We start from the raw sequence: 24,106 nt of genomic DNA, 5'->3' as shown, positions 1-24,106 counted from the left end.
GACGCCTAATCCTCCTGCCTCCTCTCCCCTGGGATTAGAAGCACGCATCACCTGCAACCACGCAACCACGCAAGACTGCATTACAAGCAGGCAGTGCAGTCTTGGGGATGGAACTCAGGGTCTCTCAGAATCTAGGCAAGCAGGTTACCAACTTCAGCCCTCCTCCTCCCCACCCAATATGAATATTTCATTAGTCCCACTGCTACCACATTTCCTGAGGGACCGGGGAAGCTGGTAAACTGTTCCTGCCACACACTCCAGTGTCTCATAAATTGGAAGTACCGGACAGCGCGCTGACCAGAATGAACAAACAGAAAGGGTATTAGGCACACCAATAATCACTGGTGACCTCAGCAATTTTATTAACAAATTTATTTCCTTAATTGGGGAGCATAGCGTTGCGGCAGCTCCAGGGCCTTGTAATAAGTTTCAGTGTTGCAGAAGAAGGACATCGTCGTTGGACCTGTTTGCTCTGGTTTCCTCGCTTGCACTGCTCTTGTAAACATCGCTCTGGGTTCCCCCTACCCACACCCAAAATAAATAAATAGAAATGGGGGATCCAGGCTATTGGCTCCTCTGTTGGTGTACTCCGCCTCCACTGGAAGCTGCGTTTCCAGGTCAGGCTCATCCTGTAGTCACAGTGTGGCAGACTTGCTTGTTCCATGCTCACCCCTAGAAGTCTGTGGGGACACCTCCCCTCACATGCCAAGTTGGGGTATCAGGGTCTGCCTGGGCCTATCCTTGTTCATTCATTCATTATCATTGTTATTCTTGTTTTGTGACTCTGGGCCTCGTGGAGCCCAGGAGCTCATGCACGCGAAGCTTCAGCCTCCTACTGAGCCACCCAGCCACACCCCAGCCAGTGCTCTTGTCCATTTAGAACCTGAGTACAAGGCAGGCAGGATGGACTAACGGTTCACTTACTCCTGTCCCACCTATATCTCTTCGTAGGAGGTGGGAGGCATCAGCTGTGCCTGCCTGTGGCGTGGCCGAGCCCCACAAGCAGAATATTCCTCCAGACTTCTTCCAGGAGATTGTTTTTCCTCTCCCTCGTGGCTGTTGGGGACTGCAGCATGACAACGGAAAAGCAAGTGTTCTGGAATGCAGGCACCCTGCATCGCTGCAGTGCTGGCCTCTGACCCAGGCTACCCCCTCCTGTGTACTGATAATGGTAGCACTTCTACTATCTGCTCCAAGAGGAGCTCTACTGCAGAAGATGCCCGGTAAGGGGTGGATGCCTGCGGAGCAGATTCCTGTGGCAACTGTCAACGCTGTTTGCCAAGCACGGAGACAGCCATTGAAGGTAGATATGGTCATTACAAAGACACCTACAGGGGATGGAGCTAGGCTACTTTAGCTTGGGTCCCTTTGCAAAATCTGTAGCCCAGAAGATTCCAGAAAGTTCCAAGAACCTTCATTCTCCCTCTTGGAGATCCTGCAGAATCCCGATGAGGTTTTCCAGGCCAAAAATATAGCCAGGATCTGGTCCCTCGTGGGTGGTGTGCTCATTCCAGGAACCCTTGTACGTCGCGTGAGCAAAGTCAATCATTCGGACATCGACTTTGGCAGGGGCACCGGAAGGGCTGCCTTGAGTGGTCTCCTGCCCATCGTAGATTATGAGGAGGGAGCTGGAGTAGAAGCGGTAGGAACTCTGGCTCCGGATGACCGTGAGCAGAGCCTGCAGCCTGTGAAGGATGGGCTCCAGGAGCTCTGTGCGTAGGCGGGTTCCATCATGGAGGAACTGGGAAAGAGCTTGCCTGAACCCCTCCTCCGAGAGTTTCCTTCCGTAGTATTTGTCTTTGCAGAGAAAACTCTTCTTATCAGTTTGATAAACCTTACATTGGAAGAAAGAGAGGAAGAGAGAGAGAGAGAGAGAGAGAGAGAGAGAGAGACTATGAAGGATTGTAAATGATAATAATAATAATAAAATTATAATAATAATAATAATAATAATAATAATAAAAAGCATGCCTTGAGGGCTGGGGATGTGGCTCAGCTGGTAGAGAGCTTGCCTAGCAGGATTGAATCCCCAATACTGTATAAGCTGGGCATGGTGGTGCAAGTCTATAAAACCACAATATAAAAGATGGAGGCAGTAGAATCAGAAGTTCAAGGTCACCCTCAGACACTTAGTGAGTTCAAGGCCAACCTGTGCTAAAACAAATCAAAATTGCCTGTGGTCCAGTGGTGGTATCACCACATGTTCCCGTAGTATGTGAAGTGATTTCTGGGTGATTTGGGAAAGAGTGGTTGAGAAGCAGAAGAGACGGTCTCCCAGCATACTCCAGTGCGGCATTTTAAAGTATTCTCTTTGCAGGTCTGGTCTCTTAACCCAAGGCCCAAAGATCCTTTACCCACAGAGGTGACCCTCAGCACACCACTCCAAGGTTTGGATCGCCTCTCCTGTGAATTTCCGATGTCAACTTCCAAGTCGTGATTTAAATCTTGGCTTCCGGCCATCTTCAATTCAGATATTAGCAAACCCAAGCTGGAAAGCTTCAGTAGGAGCCTGAAATCGGGCCAATGGACTTGGAGAGCCAGTTCGATTAAGTTCTCTCTAACAAAGTTTGGGTCCTTTCTCACAGATTTTAAGCATTCAGGGGTGGCTCTTCCAAACCATCCAGGTGAACTGCTCAGAGGTAAAGAAATGGGCTAGACCAGGTGTGGGTGGAACCTGCAGGCAGCCAGAACAGCTGCTGGGGGCCTGGGAAGCGGAAAGAGGTCCACAGCCCACCTCTGCAGAGAACGGTTCTTCTCCACGGTCTCAGTTTCCTGCCGTTGCCATGTCTCGGCCATCAGAAAGGAGCAGATGAAAAAGAGAAGCTGATGGGGACACCGTGGTGGCCACACCCAGTCCATCAGACAGCTCAGGGGGCAGTAAAGACTGAGACAAAGCCTCAGCAGCCGGCGGCCGCCTGTGCCTGACTGTCTGAGGCCTGTCTTGTCTTCATGTTACATAATGTGGTTTTTTGTTTGTTTTTAATCAGGAGGCTATAATAGGCTTTGGGGAACCGGAGATTGGCTGCTAAATCAGCCTTGGTAAACACGTGGCAGGCGTCACTCTCTAGATAAATCAGGTCACTTGCAGAAGGTTGGAGGTCCGCAGAGAGACTCCATTTACTTCACAAATCATCCTCCTCTGTCCTCTGAGGACCGCATTCCCAGCCTTCCCAGGGACATCTGTGCAATGAATTTATGGACTCAACTTCCAGCTTCAAGGGGTGGCAGCTTCAATTAAGGAAAGCGATAACGTTTGCCGTCAAAGCAGAGCCTGGTTTTGTATTGGATAGACACGCTGTCCGGGATGGATTCCTGCCTCTCTCCCTGCAGTCCTGCTGCAGCATCTTAAGTACAGAGGTGTGGGACCCAGGCAGTAAGGGGACAAGCCACCCCTGGGTTCAGTGGCTTCTGACCTTCCTTGGTTAACCCAACCGTGCAGCAGAAAGAAGCAGAAAGGCGGAACGTAGACCAGAGACTAGCTAATGAGAATTCACAAGAGCGAGTCGCTGCACTCCACCCGAAGGGGACAGGACTCGGCTCTATTGCACACGTGGGTTCAGTGAGCCACCAGATGCATCTTCTCAGCTCTTCTCCAACCCCTGCCCCACGCTGTCATTGAAAGCCCCTCCCAATATGGGTAGGAGCCACAGGACCATCGCACAAAGTTTTAGCTGCCCCGAATGGTGAGACTGAGTTTTGGACAATCTTCCATGGTGCTCTTTAAAAAACCGGCGTGTGGGCTGGGAATGCAAGGCAGTGGTAGGGTGCTTGCCTCCCCTGCCAAGGCTCTGGGTTCCATCCCAGCACTATAAAACAAAACAAAAATAACAATGCCTGTGTAATCTCAACACTCCAGAGGAGGAGGCAGGAGGACCAGGGGTTCAAGGTCAGCCTTGGCTACTTAAGGAGTGTGAAGCAACCTGGGCTGAGTTCCTATCTTAAAACAAAACACCACCGACACCCAGCATTTTAGTCTAAAAGGCTTCCTTGCTTGGAAAGTGCCCTAGAGCCTGGGCTCTGCAGGGAAGCAGAGGTGTGGGTGGCAGGCATCTGGGCTTACCAGGATGCCAGCCTCCGACCCCTGCCAGCCAGCCTTCTGCATCAACCTACCTGCATGCCACAGATGCGCACGCCCAGGCAGGCTGACGTACTCTGCGCACACTTCTTCATGTGACGGGCCTTCTTCTCCTCCGACGCGTCGTCCCCATGCTGCCGGGTCCCCATCTTTAGATCCAGGATGCAGGGCTGCTTGTATTGTGATACCACGTTTTCCAAGAGCAAGAACCCTGGATGCACCAAGTCAAGGAGCGCCCCGGCAGGCCCTGGTCATCAGTCAGAGCACCTGAGGTTCCCGCTCGCCCCTCCCTCCTGTCTGCAGCTTTCCCCACGAGCCTGGCTATTAAGAATGTGAGATATTCACCAGCAGTCTGCGCTAATAAGTCCATTTATTTAGGGGAGTTTATGAGAACCTTTTCCCATTTTGCTCTGGAGTTGAAATTTAAATGCAGGCATGCAATTCCTGGCAGGCCATGCCCAATTTACATTTTAGGACAGAAAATCACAGGGCTGAGACCTCCGGTCCGCTGAACGGGCCGGCACCTTCTGGGACAAGGGGGTTGATGTTCGCCTCGGAGATAAGTTGCAGGAATATTAATTTCAACGGAATCATTATCCTTCAAAAGCTTCTTAGGGATTAGGGCGGCAGATGTCTCATAGTAAATACTGCAAGAGCAGCTGCTGTTTGCAGCAAGCACTGGAGTGTGCTTGTGTGTGTATGTGTGTGTGTGCGTTGTGTGTGTGGCTAAACTGTGTGTATGCGTGCATCTGTGCGTGCATGTGTGTGGCTAAACTGTGTGTATGCACGTGTGTATGTGTGTGTGTGTGCATGCGTGTGTGTGTGTGTGTGTGTATACACGTGCACGAGCGCGTGAGCGTGGGAGGGGGAGGGTAGGAAAGGCCTGCCTCCCCTCAGGCCCCTCCACGGCTCTTGGGCTGCAGGTAGAAACAGAAGCAGCAGAATAGATGTTGGAGTGGGGTCAGGACACAGAGACATCTTCTGTCCCTACTGAGCTAGCATCACGTTCTCTGCCTCCCCAGTAACCCTGCCCCAGCTCTCCTGCTGAAGCGCCAGAGACACGCATGCCAGGGCCCAGCTTAGCCACTAGCTGGGTGTCCCTACTCTCTCTAAGTCTTCTTTTGAAGGGATCTGATTTCTTCTAGACCTTGCGCTTGTGGGTTCAAACCCTCAAATCACCCCACATCTGTTCCTCCCTCCCCACCCCACTTCTCTCCTTGTCCCCATGTATGTTTGTGTGTGTGTGTGTGTGTGTGTCTGCTGTCTAACTGTTTCTGCCTCTCTGTTCTCCTCTGCTCATCTGTCCCAGGTATTGTGTGCAGTTGCAGGGGTGGTAAGGATACGGTGCCGTTTGTCCTCTGGGTACTCAGAACACAGGCGGGTCAGGTGGGCTTGGTGACAGTGCAATCCCCAAGGGTTAAAGCCCCTTCTTTCCACCTGGCTCCCTTCCGCACTTTCCTCCTGTGGGGAGGCCTGCGTGCTGAGGTGGCAGTCAGAGCTCAGAAGCACCTTGGCTGTGCTGTGGAGGGAAGTGTCTGAAGACAGCTGGGGCAGCAGTAGCCAGAGGCAGGAAGGATGCCTGTGGTTCACTGTTGGCCTCTCTGGCATGGCCTCTGGCAAAGACCACCCAGACTGCTGCATGGGATTCTCTTACCAAGCCACCAGAGATATCACAGGGTTCCGAGGACATCCCTGCTCAAACTGGGTGGGTATCTGACACCAGATCACACCAGGCCCAGGTCCTCTTGGGGGCTTTTCTTAAGTGTGCTACCCTCAGAGAGCTAGAGCCATTTTACTCTTTGTCCTCTCAGGGGACAAAGGATAGGGATGGTGATGTCACCTGGAATCTCAAGGCTGGGGGGTCTGGGTGCATGCCCTGGTGCGCGATTACATCCTTGAGACCTCAGAGTGCTGTACATAGTCCATACGCACAGAGTGAGGCCCCTCTGCCTTTCCGCCCCAGCTATGATGCTGAGCCCAGAGCTTCATTAGATCTGCGGCTCCTTGGGAAGAGGCTGTGGTCACTGTGTCTGCTCCCTTTGTTTCCCACAAACGTCTAAAGCCCCCAGGGACCCTGGGAAAGGTTAACTGACATTAGCAGAGGCACCCAAGATCAACCCTGGGGGCCTCTTTTGTCCCCCGGGACTCACTCTTCTTGTCTCTCCCCCACAGTTGGCTAAAAAACCCGACTTTCAAGAGAAATTAGGCATACTTCCTCTCCATAAACTATTCCAAGGTTTCCGGCTGCATACTCTCCCCCAGAGACCTGTGCGGTCTCAGCAAAGCAGGTATTTAATTAAACAAGCTCTGGACACAGGCCCTGCCTGTGTGTTGGTCCATGAGCTAGAACATGTGTCCACCCAACCACCAAGAAAGGATGGAAGAGACGCCCCCTTCTTTGCAACACTGGTTGTTCTAGACCAATTTCTCTTTTTCTTGACCCCAACCCTCTGTCCCCTGCTCAGCGGCCCTCACCTTTCCTTGAGTGAGTGTGCCAGCTGAGCCAGGGGACGGGGGGCTGCTCCCACTGCTGGCTGTCTGCTGGCTGTCTGCCAGATGGCTACGGATCTGGAATCTGGGGAGACCTGGAGAGGCTCCAAGTTCTCCTTCAGTGGGTTGGCGACCAGGCTGAGATGGCCTCTGCTGTCTCTCCGGAGGTGCACCGTGATGGTACCTACAGGACACAGGGCAGAGGAAAGAGCACACAGGGTCACGAGTTGTAAGTCAATTCTGTTGAGATTGGTGGCCCTAGGCCGCATCCTTCTCTCCCTAGCTCCTCTCTCAAGAGCCAGAACCCGCTCCTGGTCCTCAATATGTTCCCACCCCCCAACCCCTGGAGCTTGCAGAATGTAGCCTGGGGGTGACCTAGGATTGTTTTCTTCATCTTCTTCTCGTACTTTGCTACGTTGTTCTAGAATTGGACACCCGCCTGCATTCCTCTCCAGTCACCCCAGGACCAATCAATCCATCCACCGCCAACTTGGGGGACCTCAGAGCTGGTCCTCCATGAAGGAGCCTCCCTGCTCCCCATCTCCCCACCTGCAGAGGGCGCCAATTAAGGGAAGCCTGGCCCATCCTCTTTGCCCCCCTCAGTCATCATCTATCCTGCTTCTCCCAGGAAGCCTTCCTGAGGCAGCTGCTGGACTCAGGACTCTCCCCCCTCAGACAGTCTTTCCCTCTGTCTTTCCTCCTGGTGCACAGCTGTCGTCTTTGGCTGTATACATCAGCATATGGAGAATTGGGGTACGTGTGGTTCTTAGAGAAAACTCTAGAGTCTTTGAGGTCTCCCTAACATGAGGTTTCCATCTCTTGCCACTGCAGCCGGCAATCACGGCAGGAAAATCACTGGCTGTGCTGGCGAGAACCTCCCCGAAGCTTATCTACCACATACTCTGTATTGTCCTCAGACACTAGTGGGACAGATAGCAGTCTGTGCTGGCATTACACTGCACAGTCACAGACAGTAGAGTCCATGTCCTGGGGCTTAGCATCCGGCAGTACCTGGCCGTGCCCGGGTACCACACCACAGACTTAGCATCCAGCCTTGCCCGAATACCACACCACAGACTTAGCCTCCTGTTCTTTGATAACAGGGCACCAGGTGATCCTGTCCTCCGCTGTTTCCTTTCTTACCCACTTCCCAGCTTCTTCACCCCCTTGGTGCTGAGGAGCTGATCCTGGGCAGTGCCCTGATGGTTTCCTGCACTCTCCTTCCCAGTTACTCCGGCCAGTGGTGCCCTGGCAGGGGTGGGAGGGTAAGGGAAGGAAGGTACTTGTCCAGCCATATGTGCCCTTGCTCCATGTATCTGTGGGTGGAGCAAGCAATGCTTTGTTCCAATAGGATCGTCTCTTCCTCCTTCCTGCCCTGCATGCCTGAAGGGGCTACATTTTCAGGGCACCCTCAAGCTTGCTTGAATTTCTGCAACTAGTCCCTTGTAAAAACTCTCTCAACCACGGTTTGTTTCCTACTGACCGAGATGGAGAGGAGGTGGGGTTGTGTGTTTCTTTGTGTTCAACATTTATTTTCTCCCCAGCCCCCTTGGTCACCTCCCTAGTAGGAGTGGCTATTTTGCTGAGTGTGTGGGGGGTGCTGCTGATCTTCCTGCCTGCATCCATGCCCAGACCTTGGGGGTTGTTGTGGACCTTTGTTCCAAGGGTCACTCTGCAGCTCAGCATGTGACTCTCCAGAGTCCTCTACACTAGCCCAGTGGGCTCCCTGGGCCATTCCCATCATCTCAGATTCCTAGTGGCCTAATTCTGCAGCCTAGTGGGAGGGACATTCAGTTCTGTTAGACTCCTGAGAAATACCGCTTCTCCTCCACCCCTGCCAGGCCCCTGGATCTTTAGACATCTCAGCCGCAGTAACAGTGCTGTCGGCGTTTGCGTTGATCTGACGACGGTGTTCATCCTGGATCGTGCCTGTCATACTCATCCGTCCTGTGCCTGAGAGTGGCCAGCTGGGGACACTGCCTCATCTCGCTTCTCACTTGTGACTTCTAAATGACAACACATTCATAAGGTGGTGCAGCAGGACTCAGGGAGTCTGAGCCAAGGTCACACAGCCAGCGAGGGACGGAGTCACGCACCAGGTGGGCGCTGAAAAAGGACGCGTTAGAGCACGTTGCCCAGGACTCCACGGAGTGACAGATAGTCAGGCTGTGTTTCCCAGAAACACGGCTTTGGCCAGTCTTTTCTGTGGAGCCTTTAGGGGAGCCCCATCATCACAGAGGGCATGAGCTTTGCATTTCCAGTCCTGGGTCCTTGGGCAGGAGGTTGCTGTGTTTGTTCCGGGGAGGGGAACCTTCCAGATCTCAACATGAAGCCTCTCTGACTAACTAAAAGAGCTAGTGGCCCTGTGCCTGTCCTGGAGGGAGCTTGTGCCCTTCTAGCTGCGTAGTGGGTCCAGGGAGCCCCACTAGCCAAAGGCAATGTCCTCTGGGGTCTCTTAAAGTTCATGCTCCCATCTGGCGGCCCCTGGCCTTTTCTACTTGAGGGCCTATGGTGACATGCCTACCAGAAAACACAGCTCTCTGAGGCTTGTGCCCAAGAGGCCTCCCTGGAGAGACGAGAAATGTGACCTTCCCCTGACTGCTCCAGGCTTCATTCCTGTCTGATCTCATCGGTCCTGAGTGCCTGCATAAATGCCAGAGAGTGGAGGTGCAAAGAACCCCCAACTAATAAAATGCAAAAGTCATTTCCATTTCTCATATTGTCAGGGCCTCACAACGGGCACAGCGTTCCTGCATTCCTGCCGCCGCTCAGTCTTAGCTGCCGATGAACTCATGGTTTGCTGTCTCCTAGCCCTGTGCCCTCCTCCTGCTCTCCTCTCTTACCAAGCACAGCACTCCTTGGAGCTGACCCCCTGAGATCTCCCTTGTGAACTGTGCTGGGTTGCCTGCCCCTGATCCAAGGGAACCCAGCATCTCTGGGGCTTGGGTTGTGTGCTCTACAGTCAGGGCTTAGACTCTGGAGGCCTGAGATCTGCTTCTGAGGCCCTACCAGAGCCGAGCTCTCCCCATGCACCTCAGCCTGAGGGTCCGCCAGCTGGGAGGACATGGTGCTTACTGCCATGATTGGCATGCCCAGAGCATCTCAGCGATTTTGGTTTGACCAAGCAGCTTCCTGAGCCTTGGCAGATAGCATATCATGTGTTTATTTTTAAGCTTATGAGAACATTCACCGCCACCATCTGTAATATGAATCTGGCCAAGCCCTCCGCCGACTGAGCCTAAGTGCCTGTCCTCAGTCACCCAAGGCCTACAAAGCCGACTGAGTGGTGAGGGACACAGCCCCAAGATGGCAATGCTGCAAACTTAGCTAAAGTCTACAGCGAGCCACTGACACATGACACTTCTTTCTAGAATGGTACCCTAGCCAAAATTCTCCCTGGTGCCATGGTGGGGAAGGCATAGGATGGGCTCCATGGAGTGTTGCAGCCGCTTCAGAAATGGCCCCTCTTCTCTGAGGAAGCTATTCCTAGGTGGGAGCGGAAGGTTATCTGTTCTACTGATAGGATGTTCTGAGATGGACTGTCTCCTCCCTCCTGCGGACACTCCAGGTAGCTGAGTGGAGGGTGATGGAGCCAAGAACCCGCCCTCGAGATCTAGACATCAGGGCTTCAAATCCCGGCCCAGCCTCTCACGGCTACGGGCGAGCCGCCTCTCCCCATCCATCCATGTCTGCTTCTGAGAGTTGTGAGGTTTGCGTAAGCCAGGGTGTGGAAACCTCTTACAATGGCCCAGGGTACGCATGATGGACTGACTGCCTCCACTGCTCTTACTGGTTAAAACCAGCCACCTCCATTCCTGGTCCCAGCTCTACCGCAGGTACCCAAGAGTGAACTGAGTACCCTCCTGGGTTCCTCACATTGCCAGAGAGTGAGTCAGTATTTCTTCATCAAAGTCTGGCATTGGGGTACCACCCCAGCCCTCTCTTAGTCATCCATTATCCCAGGGAGTCAGGAGGTCCTCTGCTCTGGCTCACACCCACTGTGTTTAGAAGCACCCCAAAGGCAAGGCTGACCTAGATCTTGCAGCGTGGATAGTCATTTAGCTACAACCTTTGGCTCGAGGCGCCAGCAGCCCTTAGTGCAGGGTAGTCTGACCTCCAAGTTTCCAGCTTCGCAGGGGCATGAGTGAAATGTATCCGGGAGAAAACAGCCTTTGATTGTACAGTTTTGATCTTTTCCTGGACTAGTGCTACATGACACAGGCCCCTCAGGACACCGGGCAGAGACTGTCACTCCCAGTTGGTTCCGGGGCGCACCACAAGCCATGTTAGGGTGTGAGGTAGATTCTGTCTATTAAATGCATTTCCATTTATGGTCTTTTTTAACTTACAATGATTATCTGGGGTTGTAACCTTTTTCTAACCAGGGAGCGTCTTGTAACTAGAGTTAGTACCCTAAATAGAAGAGCCCTCAGGAGGTGTCCCCAGGAAGCGGAGGTCTGGAATGGGTGTCTTGTACCTGAGAGCACCCTGTCATTCCCACCAGGTGAGGTAGGGGCCCCTGAAGACCTGAACCGACTCCCCTTTGCCTGTGGCAACCCCCACAGTCTTTCTCAGCTCCAGAGCTGTGTCGAGCAAGCGCGAAATGCTCCCGGCGGGAGTCCACCTCACACCAGGACCTGCGACCCTTTGCTATGTTGAGTTCAGTTACAGAGGGACAGACATTAATTCCAGTGGATTCTCTGACAAAATAAGCAGTGACCTTGGGAAACTGTGGGAAAGGCGAGGGCAGGCAAGACTGGGGGCCCCAGAGGCAGCCCAATGTCCTCTTCTGTCTCCCTCACACAGACCCAGGGTGAAACAAGGTTCAGAGGTCACATCCAGGCCCGTGGTCGGGTCGTGCCTAGCGGACTTTCCCATTCAGGTCCATGATAGCTATGATGCCTAGTCCCGACTCCTGACTGGGTCCTGCTTGGCAGGTCTGGAAAGGAACCCAGGAGCCTGATGAAGCCCATGCTTGGAATGACCAGTGCAGATGCATCTGGCCTTCCCAGTTGTTCTGAGCATCGGAATGCAGCTGGTTTCTTTCTGTTCTGAGCCTTGAACTTGTTGCATAGCCAAAGGTAACCCTGAACTTCTGGTTCTCCTGCCTCCACCTCCTGAGAAAGACTGCCACAGCTGTGTGCCACCACGCTCCAGTTGGTGCACTGCTGGGGATGGAGACCAGGTCTGCATGCGTATTAGGCAAGCACTTTTTGGAAGATTGAGGAATGTCACTGGTCCTCACAGAGGGTTTCTGATGGCCTTATTTGTCGTAATTGTCATCCTTGCAGGTACTTTGGCAACGGGGCAGCCGCTCTCAGTCGTGAAAAACTAAGACTCTTTAGAGGGTTTTCTCCTGGTGTGTTTGCTTGGGGTCATGTGGCCGTCAACTTTGCAGGACCTCATTTACCAACCCCCGAATGGGAGATCTGGGCAGGTGTATCAGACAAGGAAGCCAACAGGCACAGCCCTTCCCACAACCTTCTTGTGCTTGGCTCCAGGACACACACTGCCATGCTGTAGTTTCCCCAGCTGCACACACTGGAATGCAGCCTGGCCTTTGCCCTGCCTGTATGGAGTGGGCATGCTGGACTCTAACCAAGTCATGAACCAGATTATTCATGTCCTGCCTAGCCTGGGTGTCCAGAGGGAGGCCAAGAAGGCCTTACTTGGTCTTGCGTTTAACCACAGCCGCACACGTCACGCTCCCAAAGAGCAGAGTAGAATATCCCACCAGGACCCACCAGGGCTGGGCGTCCCTTGATACCATTCCCAGCGCTTGGATGTGGAGGGACTTGACCTATCTCCAAAGTCATTAACACTCACGATCTGGAGGGTTGAGGAATTCAGACACACGCTAGCACAGGGACCCTGGCTGCCGGAAAGAGGACTGTCCTCAAACAGCTCTTACACCCTGTGCCCACTGACAGCAGTGCCGCCGAGCTTGGACCCCCACCACTCACCTTTGTACTGTGGAGTGAAACACCTCATGGCCAGGGGCAGGGACTCGTAGAACTTCTGCTCTTGGGAGTTAAGGGGCTTGCAGACTGTGTGTGCATCGTACTGCAGCATGCTCAGGTGGCCGCCAACCTGGTGCAGGAAGGGCTCCAACGGCACACATACCCCATTGCTCCCCGTGTCAGTGCTGTGCAGCACCACCATGGCACCGGCACCGCCAAGTCCGCCCACGGGAGGCAAGAGACAGAAGCTGCTGCCCCCACCAGGTGGGCTGTCCGTGGTCCCCGGCTTTCTGTCTCGCGGCCTTTACCGCTGTCCCAGTACAGGTGATTCCTGACAGGTCACTTCTCTGGCAAAAAAAAAAAAAAAAAAAAAAAGGAAAACAGAAATTATAAGGAGAAGGGGGTGTGGTGGGTGTGTCACCCACGAGCCCTAAAATAAGATGGCGCATAGGCGTGTATTGCTCCTGAAATAATCTGTCACGAAAATCTGTGGTCTGATTCCACAGACCGAGACTGAGAGGGAGACTTTAACCACCTTGTGCCCTTTGAATTTAAATACTAAGACTATCAGACAACCCACACAAATACGAGTGTCCAGGCTCAGGGTCTAGTCCTGACTTGAAGCATCCGTCTCTGCGCGGGCGGGGAGAAGCAGAGCTGCTGGGTGCCTGACAGAATTGCTTTATTTCTCTAGAGTGGCGCTACGCTCTAGCAATTTGTGTTCTCTTTATGATTGGCACACACAGCTGACTGCTGTGTGACCTTGAGCAGGTTACCAAGCCCTCTGGGCCTCAGTTTCTCTGTGTGGCGGGATAGGATTAAGACAAGGACACAGGCAGGTCCCTGAGCCCAGCACCACCATCTCCTTTGTGCTCCCTAAGTTGGACTTGCCTCACCTGGAACTCTGGAAAACCAGTTTCTAAAGTCATTCTGACTTTGTCTCAGAAGAATGCCAAGGAGACGGTGAGGGGTGGCTCTTCTGTGGAGTGTTTGTCCCCTCTGAGAGGACATTCCCACAGCAGGGCCCTCACCACAAGTTATTAATACCTTTCTCCCTCTGCTGGACTCCTGACTACCATGCGACTGGGCAGTACTGGGCATCATTAACCCTCTAATTGACCTTCACTCCAGGCCCTGGGCATGGCTGGCTGGCTCCGCACATGGCACTGCCTAGCACTTTGTTCAGGACCTAAGCTTAGAGAGGCTCACCAAGTGCCCAGACTGCCAGCATGCCACAGGATGGAAAGTCCAAGTCGGTCCTATCCCTGTCCCTGCACAGGCTCCCCTTACGTGCCCATGTCCTCCAGGACACAGTGTATTCCTGTTGGAGGGGGAAGGGACGTAGGCTCTTCCTGGCACCTGTACATTTGCTTAGGATGTTGAGGTGGCAGGTGAGGCATTCGGGGAGGTAAGGGCAAAGGTCTAAAGCAAGAGACTGGTCCAGGAACTCCAGATTGAGACTTCTGGTGTGTGTCGGGGGAGCCTTTCAGGACCCTAGAGAACCTGGGGATATATGTGGGCAGATGAGGGAAGGTCCACAAACCACACGGGCTAAGGTAATACAGTTCCCTAACTTTCACGTCAGCCTGTGGTGACTCACCTGTCCCCAGGCAGTGGCACCCGGAGTAACTGAGCAGAGGTGCAGCTGTAGAGCTCATTTATGGCCTCTCCCGGAAGGAGGCTGAGCACCTGTCTCACACTCGTCTCCCTGGGGCCGGGCGTGGCTCTCAGATGCCAGTTCAAGCCTCTGCCAACACACGCTGCCTGGTTCCGTGTCCCTCCTCACACTGCCACACACATAGCCCTTGCTGTGTGTCACATAACATTTGGGGTATTTTAATTGGATTGTTTAAACCTCACAACTACCCTACGAGGTAATTGGTGCTACCAGCCCACTTTCCAGCTGAGGAAACTGAGGCACAGAGAGGTCAAGGGGCTTTCCCGTGTGTACCAGTTGATGTGAGAGAAGCAGGGATTTGAACCAAGGCCTGGTAGCCCAGCCTGTGCTCACCTGCTCCCAGCTGGCTGTGAGGCCCAACTGTTACCATCAGATGCCCTTTTCTGCTTTAAAAGTCAGGAAACTGAGGCCCAAAGAGGCTGGGACTTGGCCAAAGTCACCTGTAAGACATAGGTGGTTCTGAGACAAGCTTGACTGTCCTTCAAACCTAGACGGTTCCTGCACCTCCGTGGGCAAATGTGCCTGTCCTGGTGGGGTGGTTGATCCACTCCCCTCTGTAGGGGGGTGTCTCTGTCAGTAGAGACTTCCCTGCCTCTGCCTGCCGCTCCTTCCTGTCCTCCCAGAGTTGGGAAGCTCAGGCCTGGCTACACCTTCTCTGGGAGTAGAAAGGTCCCTGCACTCTGGGGCAGAGCCTTGGCCCTGCGTCTGGGTTGAGGGCAGTGATAGTCTCCTCAAAGCCAGCCTGTCTTTGTGAACACTGCACCTGATGGCCAGGTAAAGTGAGGGACTTGCTGTTGCAGGCCTTAGATATTAGGTCAAGTGACTTCTCAAGGTTGCTCTGTTCCTGGGTCAGGCAGTCTGCAGTTCTGAGGCAGCTGGGGAGAATGGCAAAAGAGCCGGGGTTAGCTGCAGAGTGGGCTCTGCCCCTCAGAGGCGGGACCTTGTATTCCCAAGGAGTCTGAAGTTTTTCCTTTTGCTCCCTTTGTATGTGGCCTGCAGCCCTTGTGGGTCTGTGGCAGAGGTGGCCTCATTCTCCCACCCCTCTCCTGAAGTCCCTGATGACTAGTTCTGCCTGGGCCTTAGATCTAGGCCCTCAGGCCTCTTCTTCCTGTGATCTGTCATGACACCGCCAGCACACACACACACACACACACACACACACACACACACGCACACGCGCACGCACGCACGCATGCATACACACTCACTGAGGCTGAGGATGAGCTGGTAATAGGAGTTTGTTTTTCTGCCCACTGCCTTGTCACGAGGTTCAGAGGATGGAGCCTGCAAGACTCTGTAGAGTCTCCATGTGGGCATCAGCACAAGTGACTCCCCAGACAACGGAGTTAGCTAGGATGCTAGGAAGGCAAGTGGGGACACTAGGAAAGCCTGAGGGGACACCCCCTTCCGACACACCTTCAGGAGACCCTTAGCTGTCTGGAAAGGGAGGGTTTCTCTAGTCCACACCTCTTTCTGAAGCCCCACTGTCCCCATTCCTTGCCATCTCCTTCTCCTGAGCCCTTGGGGAGGTCAGAAAGGCAAGGATACAAGAGCAGATAGTAGTTGTGGAGACACCCGCAGCGAGAAGAGGCGCAGCTACAAGCTGCCCCTTGCCCCAGAGGTGGACAGGTGGCCCTGCCCCTGCTCCCTCTGGCCGGGTCATGTCCTGAAGGAAGCAGCACTGGGCTCCACTCCAGCAGCCTCCGGGCTAACTTGGGCCTCTAGTGAGTAAGGCCACAGCTGGCCACATCAGGACAAGCCCTACCCTGCAGCCCTATGAGGCTGGACGCCAGCCAGCCTGCCTCTGCTGTGTTGGGGACACTCCCTGTTCTGAGGGTGGCAACAACAGGGCTCCATCAGCAGTGAGGACCCCAGGACTCCCCAAGGCCCTCCCCACCAGGCCACCCCAGCATGTGTAGGTCTCGGGGAGCCTGGCATTTCCCAAGCATGCATAAGCACTATAATTACCAGTGAACAAATTCATTTAAAGGCGTTTATCGGATTCCTAGAGGTTTTTGCCTTCATTTGTTTTCTCAGTCAACAGATCCTAGTAGTCTAATGAGTGCTACGTGGTTACTAGTAGGGGAAAAATTATGATGAGAAATGAATGCTTTCGGCTGGAGGTGGGGAGTATAGCTCGGGAATGACAGAGAACATCACATCCATGAGGACCTGGGTTCGAGTTCCGGCACCACAAATAGACACTGTTCTCTCACATGGAAACCTAAATCAAGAAGGTTGACCTGAAAGTGCATGCATGATGTGGGGACCAGGAAGGGTGGCGTGGATTAGGGCCGCCACATGCACCCTTTGAATAGCACAATGAATCCTATTTATTTGTATAGTTAACGGGAGTCCTTATGGAAGGGCTAAGGGGGCTTCTGCATTGGGCTGAGAGAGGCATAAGTTGGAGTGTCCAAGAAGTGACCAGGAGCAGGGGAGAGGTTCGGCTTAGCCTTGAGGAGCTTGACGAGGACCTGCTGAGGGAGTGCATGTGAAAGGAGGGAGAGACAGGGCAGGGGAGGGGAGGGCAGAGCAGGAGAGGGCAGGAGAGGGGAAGAGAGGGCAGGAGTGGGTGACTGGAGGGGCGAGGGGAGGCAGGGGAGGGCAGGAGAGAGCAGGGGAGGGGAGTGGAGGGCAAGAGAGGGCAGGAGAGGGCGACTGGAGGGGAGGGATGCTAGGCCGGGCTTATGGAAGGGGCTGAAGAGGAGGAGCTCAGCCTTGTCTGCTGGGGGGCAATGGCCTGTAATCCCAGCCCCAGGGAAGCAGAGGCAGGAGGGTCCCTGGGGTGTTCTGGCCAGCCAGACTAGTCAAACTGGAGAGATGCAGGCTTAGTGTGAGAGCCGTCTCAAAAAATAAGGTGGCGGGCTGGAGAGATGGCTCAGCGGTTAAGAGCATTGCCTGCTCTTCCAAAGGTCCTGAGTTCAATTCCCAGCAACCACATGGTGGCTTACAACCATCTGTAATGAGGTCTGGTGCCCTCTTCTGGCCTGCAGGCATACATGGCAGACAGAATATTGTATACATAATAAACAAATAAATATCTAAAAAAAAATAAGGTGGCTGCCAGGCATGGTGGCCTTTAGTCCCAGCACTCAGGAGGTGGATCTCTGTGCGTTCAAGGCCAGCCTGGTTTACAGAGTGAGTTCCAGGACAGCCAGTGCTATAGACAGAGCCTGTCTCAAAATGAAGAAATGGGAACTCTAGGGATGGCCCAGTGGTTAAGAGCACTTGTTGCTCTCGTAGAGGACCCAGGTTCCCAGCACCTATATGGTGGCCACAGCCATCTATAGCTCTACCTCTGGGATCCGATGACCTAACTAAACTCTGCTGGTGCCAAGCACATACATGTAGCAGGCAAAACCTTCATATTCACAATTTTAAAAAATGAAAAATGAGGTGCAGAGGTGATTGAGATACCTGATATCACCCCCTGGCCTCCATGTGTGCACATGCGCGCGCACACACACACACACATATATCCACAAGTGCACATATCACATACACACGTGTGCATGTGTGCTTGCACACACATACACACAAGCTTGCTGGGCCTTAGTTCAACCTGGGAAGGGGACAGTCCCACTCAGATTATGGAGGTACTGAGGCCTGCATAGAGACCACATCCTAAAAAAAAAAAAATCTCAGGTGTGAGGGAAGGGCCTTCTGTGAAGGACATTATTAAGAAAGAGAATGCAGTTGGGCCCAGCAGGCCACACAATTCAAAAGCCAAGTGGTTTATGGTCTGCTCTCTGTCTCCAAAGCTCTAACATACATTTCACAGGCCTCCCCGAGCAGGCGTTTCGGGACAAGTACCATTCAATGCCCTTGTGATGCCTGAGGGAACATCTTTTTAATCTATTAGAGATGAGAGGACCCGAAACCCATTTAAAACCGCTTAGGTGGTAATGGGCAGGAGAGTTTCAGAGTTCCCCACGTGGCTGAGGGCCGTGCATTATCTGGGCCCATCCAGGCCAGGAAGGCCAAGGCTTATGTTTCCAGAAGGGAAATTAATGGCGTTTGCAAGTCCATTCTAAAAAAACTCAGGGGCCCTAGGCCTGTGCATCATCCCCTTCCTGGCTCCCTGACTGGGTGGGATCAATTCAGAGAGCGTTCTGGAGAGCTGCGCACGTCAGCTTCCAGGCCGTGACTGAAACATGTCTGCAAAGAGCAACTGTTTCCCAGGAAGGCAGGATTTCCGGGCTCTCGGGGCCACGTGCCCCATCCTTCAGCCCCGGAAACTTATTTCCACACCAGTTTCATTCTCTGAGAGGGGATTTCCCCCTCTTTTTCTCTTAACGTTTAAAATCTCCCCACATTCCTTTAGCTTGAGAACCGAATACAATTTTAATACTGTGATTATTGGTTCGGAAGCCCTTCAGCCGCTGACAAACGTTCTCAGCAGCTCCTGCAATGTTCTGAGCTGGCTTCTGAGAAAGAAGAAACATGGGGAAGGCTGACGGCAGGAGGCAGGCAAGGCTGGGGCACTCTCTCCCTCACCGGTCCCCTCCCAGCAGGCTTTGCTGCCCCAGCATTAAGCTGGACCCAGGGCCCTGAACACTGTTAGCTGGAACCTATGGGCATGTCTCCACCCCCAGCCCCTTCCCCAGACCTGGTGCCTTTCTCCACATAACAGGATCAGTTCTGGGCTGGGGCAAGAGGTCTGTGTGCTGGAGATATGGGTTTGCCTGCAGCTAGCATGGCATTGTGTGGTGGAGACAGCAACAGATTCTGTTCTGCCGTCTTTGAGGCGGGGTCTCTGGTCCAGGCTGGCTTTGAATTCATGATCTTCCTGCTTGCACTTCATGTTCATGCTTTTGAGACAAGTATCGTTCAATGCCCTTTTGATGCCGGAGGCAGCATCTTCTCAATCCATTAGAGATGAGAAGACCCGAAACCCATTTAAAACCCGTTAGGTGGTAATGGGCAGTGGAGTTTCAGAGTGATGGGATTGCAGGGGTGTGCTACCATGCCCGATTTATGCCATGCTGGGGACTGGACCCTGGGCTTTGTGAATACCAGACAAGCACACTATCAGTTGGGCCACATTTCCCAGTCTCCAGCAACAGCTGTAAAGGTCAGAGCACAAGAGTCAAGCAGAGCATGCGTGTGCGTGCGTGCGTGCGTGCGTTTGCATGCGTGTGCTGCATATGTGGTGTGGTTGTGTTCCTTCCTACCAGCGTCCTGCTCTGTCATCTCTGGAGGGACTCTTAGGGAGACCTGCGAGCACACCTCGCAAGTCCCCAGCAGAGGGCAGCAGCATCTATGCCGATGCCAGGAATGCCCAGAGAGGGATTAATGCTGTCTGAAAACTAAAGCCAGCATCCTCTCTACATCCAACAACCAGCAGGCATAATCTTGGGACATCCTGAGTTTGTCTGGACCTGTCCCCAAGTTCATCGGCTACAGCTGAAGTTCCCCTGCCCCACTGGGAATGTCTTTAAAAAGCTCTGACATCATCTAGACTGGGTTCTGTCTCCTCTTATGGCTTCCACTGCTACTTCTCCAGGGCCAGGGGCCAACAGAGGCTGAGAAATGGCTATGCACGATACAGGCGGACACAAGGCCTAATGCTGTCCCAATCCTCACGTCCTCCCCCACCAGCCTGCAGGTTTCCTTCCTTAACAACCAATGTTCATAAAGTTTATTGCTGTTCCCAGCGGCAGCCAGCGAACAAGACAGCAGCCATAAGGGTTTTTCTGCCTGGGAAGGATTTATTTAAGTGCCCTGCTCAGAGCAGGAGGGGCTACTGCTGGCCCCAGAATGCAGCCAAGAAGAGGACGGAGGATACCAGGAGCAGAGAAGGGTTTTTCTCAGGTTCCTGATAGAGTACAGTGGGGTCTGGGTGCAAGGAACCCCCATAGGAGGGACTCCCACCTCAGAAGCCCCAGACCCCCCCCCCATCTGTACCAAGAATGGTCTGCACCAGCCATGTCCTTTTTGTCCCATGGCCAACAGTACCTTCAGGGGTGTGTGTGTGTGTGTGTGTGTGTGTGTGTGTGTGTGTGTGAATTAGAGGGTGCAGAGCCTCTGCAGATGAAGAGGAATTTACAGGTGTGATCAGCGCTTGGTCTAACAAAGCTTTAGTCAGGTAAATAGCCTGATCCAAGTGCAGTGTGCCTTATGTTGGCGGGACCATTATACTGGGGCTCCATCAGGGCCTTAGTGAGATGTGCTAGGTAGGGAAGAGGCCTGTGCTGCCCATAAGTGACTTCAGATTCCTTTAGTGTTAATTGCTGTTTGTGAGGTAAGTGTGGCAAGACTCCGAGCAAGCGTGCAGAGCCAGGCGCAGGCTGCACGAGAGTGGCTGGCAAATTCCTCTGTTTTCCCGTAGGATCTTTCGAGAGGAAAAAATTACAAAACTGGCAGCTTAAAAAAACATAGCTAAGCTAGGCATGGCAGCGCGTGCACACACCTGTGGTCCCCGAGCTTGGGAAGCGGAGGAGCATCTGGAATTCAGGGCTAGACTTGTTTACATGCTAAGTTCAAGGCCAGCCTAGGTGACAGGAGACCCTATTTCAAAGGGGTGGGACCTAGGAAGGGTCCATAACTCCATGTATGATCCTGAGATCATAGAGCTGGCTCAGGTTCAGGTCTTGGGGTCCCTAAAGAGCCTGCAGGAACTATGGAGATGGGGGTCCCCAAGATTCCATCCTTGTCTACAGTAGCAGACATCTCCAGCCTTGGTAGTGATGTGGCTCTGTCTCCCACGAACATCTCTCAGTGGTGCCACCACCACTACCTTCCCTTGTGCTGGTGTCCCTGCCCCCAGGGCCCAAGACATGGCTCACAGGCACTGATGTTACCCAACCCCACGGCCCCACCCAGGAAAAAAGGTGGGGTAGATGGGACAGGACATGCTGATCCCTGTCTCGAGAGAGGGGCTCTCCTGGACGTGTGCCTCGAGGAAGGTTTGACCCAGTGTGGAGGAAAGTGACTGGCTCCAGCCGCTCACCTGTAACGCATGGCCACCACTGCAGACCTGGCTTGCCCATTTGTGGGCCAGGGGGAGCATAGCAGTGCACCCCAAAATAGGGAGAGAGGATCATGCTAGGGAGATGAGAAGATCGTCTCCTGTCCAATTGTTGTTTGTCCCAGCCTCTACCCACACCAGCGCACACGCACACATGCACACACACACACACGCATGCACACACGCAACCACATTCCAAGCCACCAGCTCTTCCAACAGGCCTATATCCCCTGGTGATCCCAGCCAGCTTGTAGGGAGGCTACCCTATAACAGGAACAGGCCTGTGGCCTTGACACCTTCTGTCCACCATCAAGGGCTCAGCAAGCTGGTACTTCCCACCCTTCAAGGCAGCACTCACCGGAGCCTCCTTCCGGGGGTGGCAGGGGTACTCAGTAGGGACACTTGCTTCCCAGTGCCCTCCTCTGTCTACAAGCATGGGACAAAGGCCTGGCCCAGCTCAGTACTCTGCACTGGAGTTCGGGTGGAGTTTTCTGCCCAAGAGAACTAGGCTGCCAGTGGCCTGGGTAGGGGAGGCCACCTGATCCCCTGGGGCTGGTATGCCCAGCTGTCAGCTGGGTGTCTGCAGCTCTGGAGCAGGGCCAGGGGTCTGGGAGGGAGGGAAAAAGGTTGGTGTCAGGGAGGCAGACTAGGAAGAGGGGGAAAGAAGAGAAGGGAGGTGGGGGGAGGGAGGTTGGGAAGAGGAAGTAGGGAGAGAATTTAGCTCAGCTACCTTGAAGAGTGACTGGCTCTAAGCACAAGGCAGTAATCACTACTGGGCCCCTGATTACTTATTAAAAGCATTTAAATATAAATGCATATATATATACATATATATATACACATATGCATGCATGTGTGAGAACACATACATGACATGACACGCCTCTGGCGATTAGAGTACAACTTGGGTTTTAGGTATGGAACTCTGGTGTCAGGCAAGGCAGCAGGTACCCTTCCCCACGGAGCCATCTCACTTGCCCTTTACTTGTTCAATGCTGAGGTAGAACCCAGGGTCCCATACACAGTTCGCTTGCAGCCCTACTGTGTGCTCTCAGCCCTACTGTGTGCTCTCAGCCCTACTGAGCCCGCCTCCAACTTTCTTTGCTTCATTTTCTATACCTGTTCAGAATGATGGACAAGGCTAGGCTAGACCACATCCTCTCTTCTGCCTGGCTCCCCTGCTCCCAGCCACCTTGCAGTAGGTGGCCTCTAGCTGTGGCTGCTCAGCGAGCTCAGTCCCAGAGTGAAGCCATCCATCCCTCAGCCAATCACTACGCAATTGCCTGTCAACACTATTGGACGCCCCATGGTACCAGGCTCTCTGCTGGGCTGCTCAGGCCCTGGCAGACAAGCCTGGCAGAACAGAGGCTGGGGACACAAAGGGACAGCAATTCCAGAAAGGGACACTTGAATGGGGAGAGAGGGCCGCTCACCCAACCCAAGGGGGACCAAGAACAGACCTAGGAAATGACCATCTGACTGGAGGAGAAAAGGGGCAACGGGAAGAGGAGGGGAGAGGATGGCTGTGGCTGAGGGAGGAGTGAGGGCCTAGCCAGGGCAGGGTGGGCAGCAGGGGGAAGCCAAGGTGACCAGAATGATGGCAGCTGGACAGGAGCAGACCTCAGGCCCAAGCAGAGGAACCAAGGAGCTAGAACACATTACCCCGGAAGTCAGGAGCAGGCTTGCAGTGAAGGTTGGCTCTGCTCTGAAGGCTCAGAGTGGGAGAGTGACCACAGCTGTCCTCCTCCCAGTGGCCTCAGAGTGGCCCAAGAGGGGTGGAGGGATAGAAGTGGGCTGAGGAGGCTTGGTGACATCTACTGATTCTTTGCCCAGGGAGAGACAGTGCGGACTAAAGGGCAGACTTCGGGGCTCGGTGGCCCTGGATCAGCTCTGCTTCTGTCCTTCAGGTTGCTCACGCGGCGCCCTCCTAAGGCCCGGCTTGCCGGAGATAATCATCTGACTATGGCCGTAAGGGTCCAAGTGTGCAGGGAAGCCTGGGCAGGCTGAGGGGACCCCTTCCTTCCGACCTTTCCCCATCTCTACACAGGCCTCCCCGCGGCAGACCAGAAAGGGCCCCATCACAGGATGACCCCTGGCTGAAAGTGGGATGGACCAATGAGGGGTCGATCTGAAAAGTGAAAGGGCTTATTTGCTGATCTTGGCCTGACCTTTATCCCTCAGACTTAAAAACAAACAAATGAACAAAAACACCAGTTGGGCAATTGGTTCCATGTATGCCAGCCTGAGGTGGCATTTTCCAGGGAGGTGATGCTGCTCAGCTCGGCCCTACCCATTGCACAGCTCTGGTTACCATCCTGGTTTCTTCAGTCTCCTCTGTCCCCTTGGCTGCTCTCTCCTGCCTGTTCTGGGAACCCTGGGGCCACCCAGAACCGAGCAGCCAGTCCCATGAGGGTCTAGAACCCTGGAGAGCCACCCAGGACTGAGCAGCCAGTCCCATGAGGGTCTAGAACACACGAAGCTTCCCACCCAAGCTGGTGGCTAGTGAGTGACTCAGTCTAGACTCAAACCCAGGTCTTGAGAAGGCTTCCTGTTGTTCTGAAGAGCCAGGCCCCACCTGCTTTCTTTCTCAACTAATTAACATTGTCAGGACCCACCATGCAACAGAAAGACACAGTTTTACCAAACACCAGAGCCGGGTGTGGGAGCTTCTATTACATAATCAAGTAGGACACTTTATTTCTGTCCTTGGCCGGGCCAGGCTCTCTCTGTGCCATTTTTCCAAAGCCCAGCTTCACTTCTGAGATGCCTGCTGTTCAGCCTCTCTCCAGGACCTCCGTCCACCCATAGTCCCCTCCCCAAGTCATCTCCAGCTCTTCTGTTCCAGCACTGACGTCAGCCCTGACTTGCACAACACTGTCTCCTGGGGACTACTGTGTTGATGCCACCTTTCGTGGTGCTGGGCTCACATA

General features: G+C 53.7%; 1 protein-coding gene across 5 annotated transcripts; it reads right to left on the bottom strand.

Moving 5' to 3' along the window:
- Window positions 1–318: 318 nt before the first annotated feature.
- Window positions 319–22,977, bottom strand: Ip6k3 (inositol hexakisphosphate kinase 3). Of its 5 annotated transcripts, XM_038342553.1 has the most exons (8): window positions 22,839–22,977; window positions 21,535–21,783; window positions 14,537–14,643; window positions 12,529–12,872; window positions 6,551–6,749; window positions 5,419–5,594; window positions 4,111–4,286; window positions 319–1,834 (listed from the first exon to the last, which is right to left on the bottom strand). In XM_038342553.1, exons 4-8 carry the CDS (start codon window positions 12,725–12,727, stop codon window positions 1,415–1,417), a joined length of 1,170 nt encoding a protein of 389 aa, XP_038198481.1. In that variant the 5' UTR covers window positions 12,728–12,872; window positions 14,537–14,643; window positions 21,535–21,783; window positions 22,839–22,977; the 3' UTR covers window positions 319–1,414. The 5 variants fall into 5 exon arrangements, with proteins under 5 accessions (XP_038198481.1, XP_038198484.1, XP_038198482.1 ...); XM_038342556.1 differs by lacking the exon at window positions 14,537–14,643; XM_038342554.1 differs by lacking the exon at window positions 21,535–21,783.
- Between the last annotated feature and the right edge of the window lie 1,129 nt (window positions 22,978–24,106).

The sequence above is a fragment of the Arvicola amphibius genome, chromosome 9 (genome assembly GCF_903992535.2).
Source record: "Arvicola amphibius chromosome 9, mArvAmp1.2, whole genome shotgun sequence".
NCBI classification, from domain to species: Eukaryota; Metazoa; Chordata; class Mammalia; order Rodentia; family Cricetidae; genus Arvicola; species Arvicola amphibius.
This window is presented reverse-complemented; position numbering and strand designations above follow the sequence as displayed.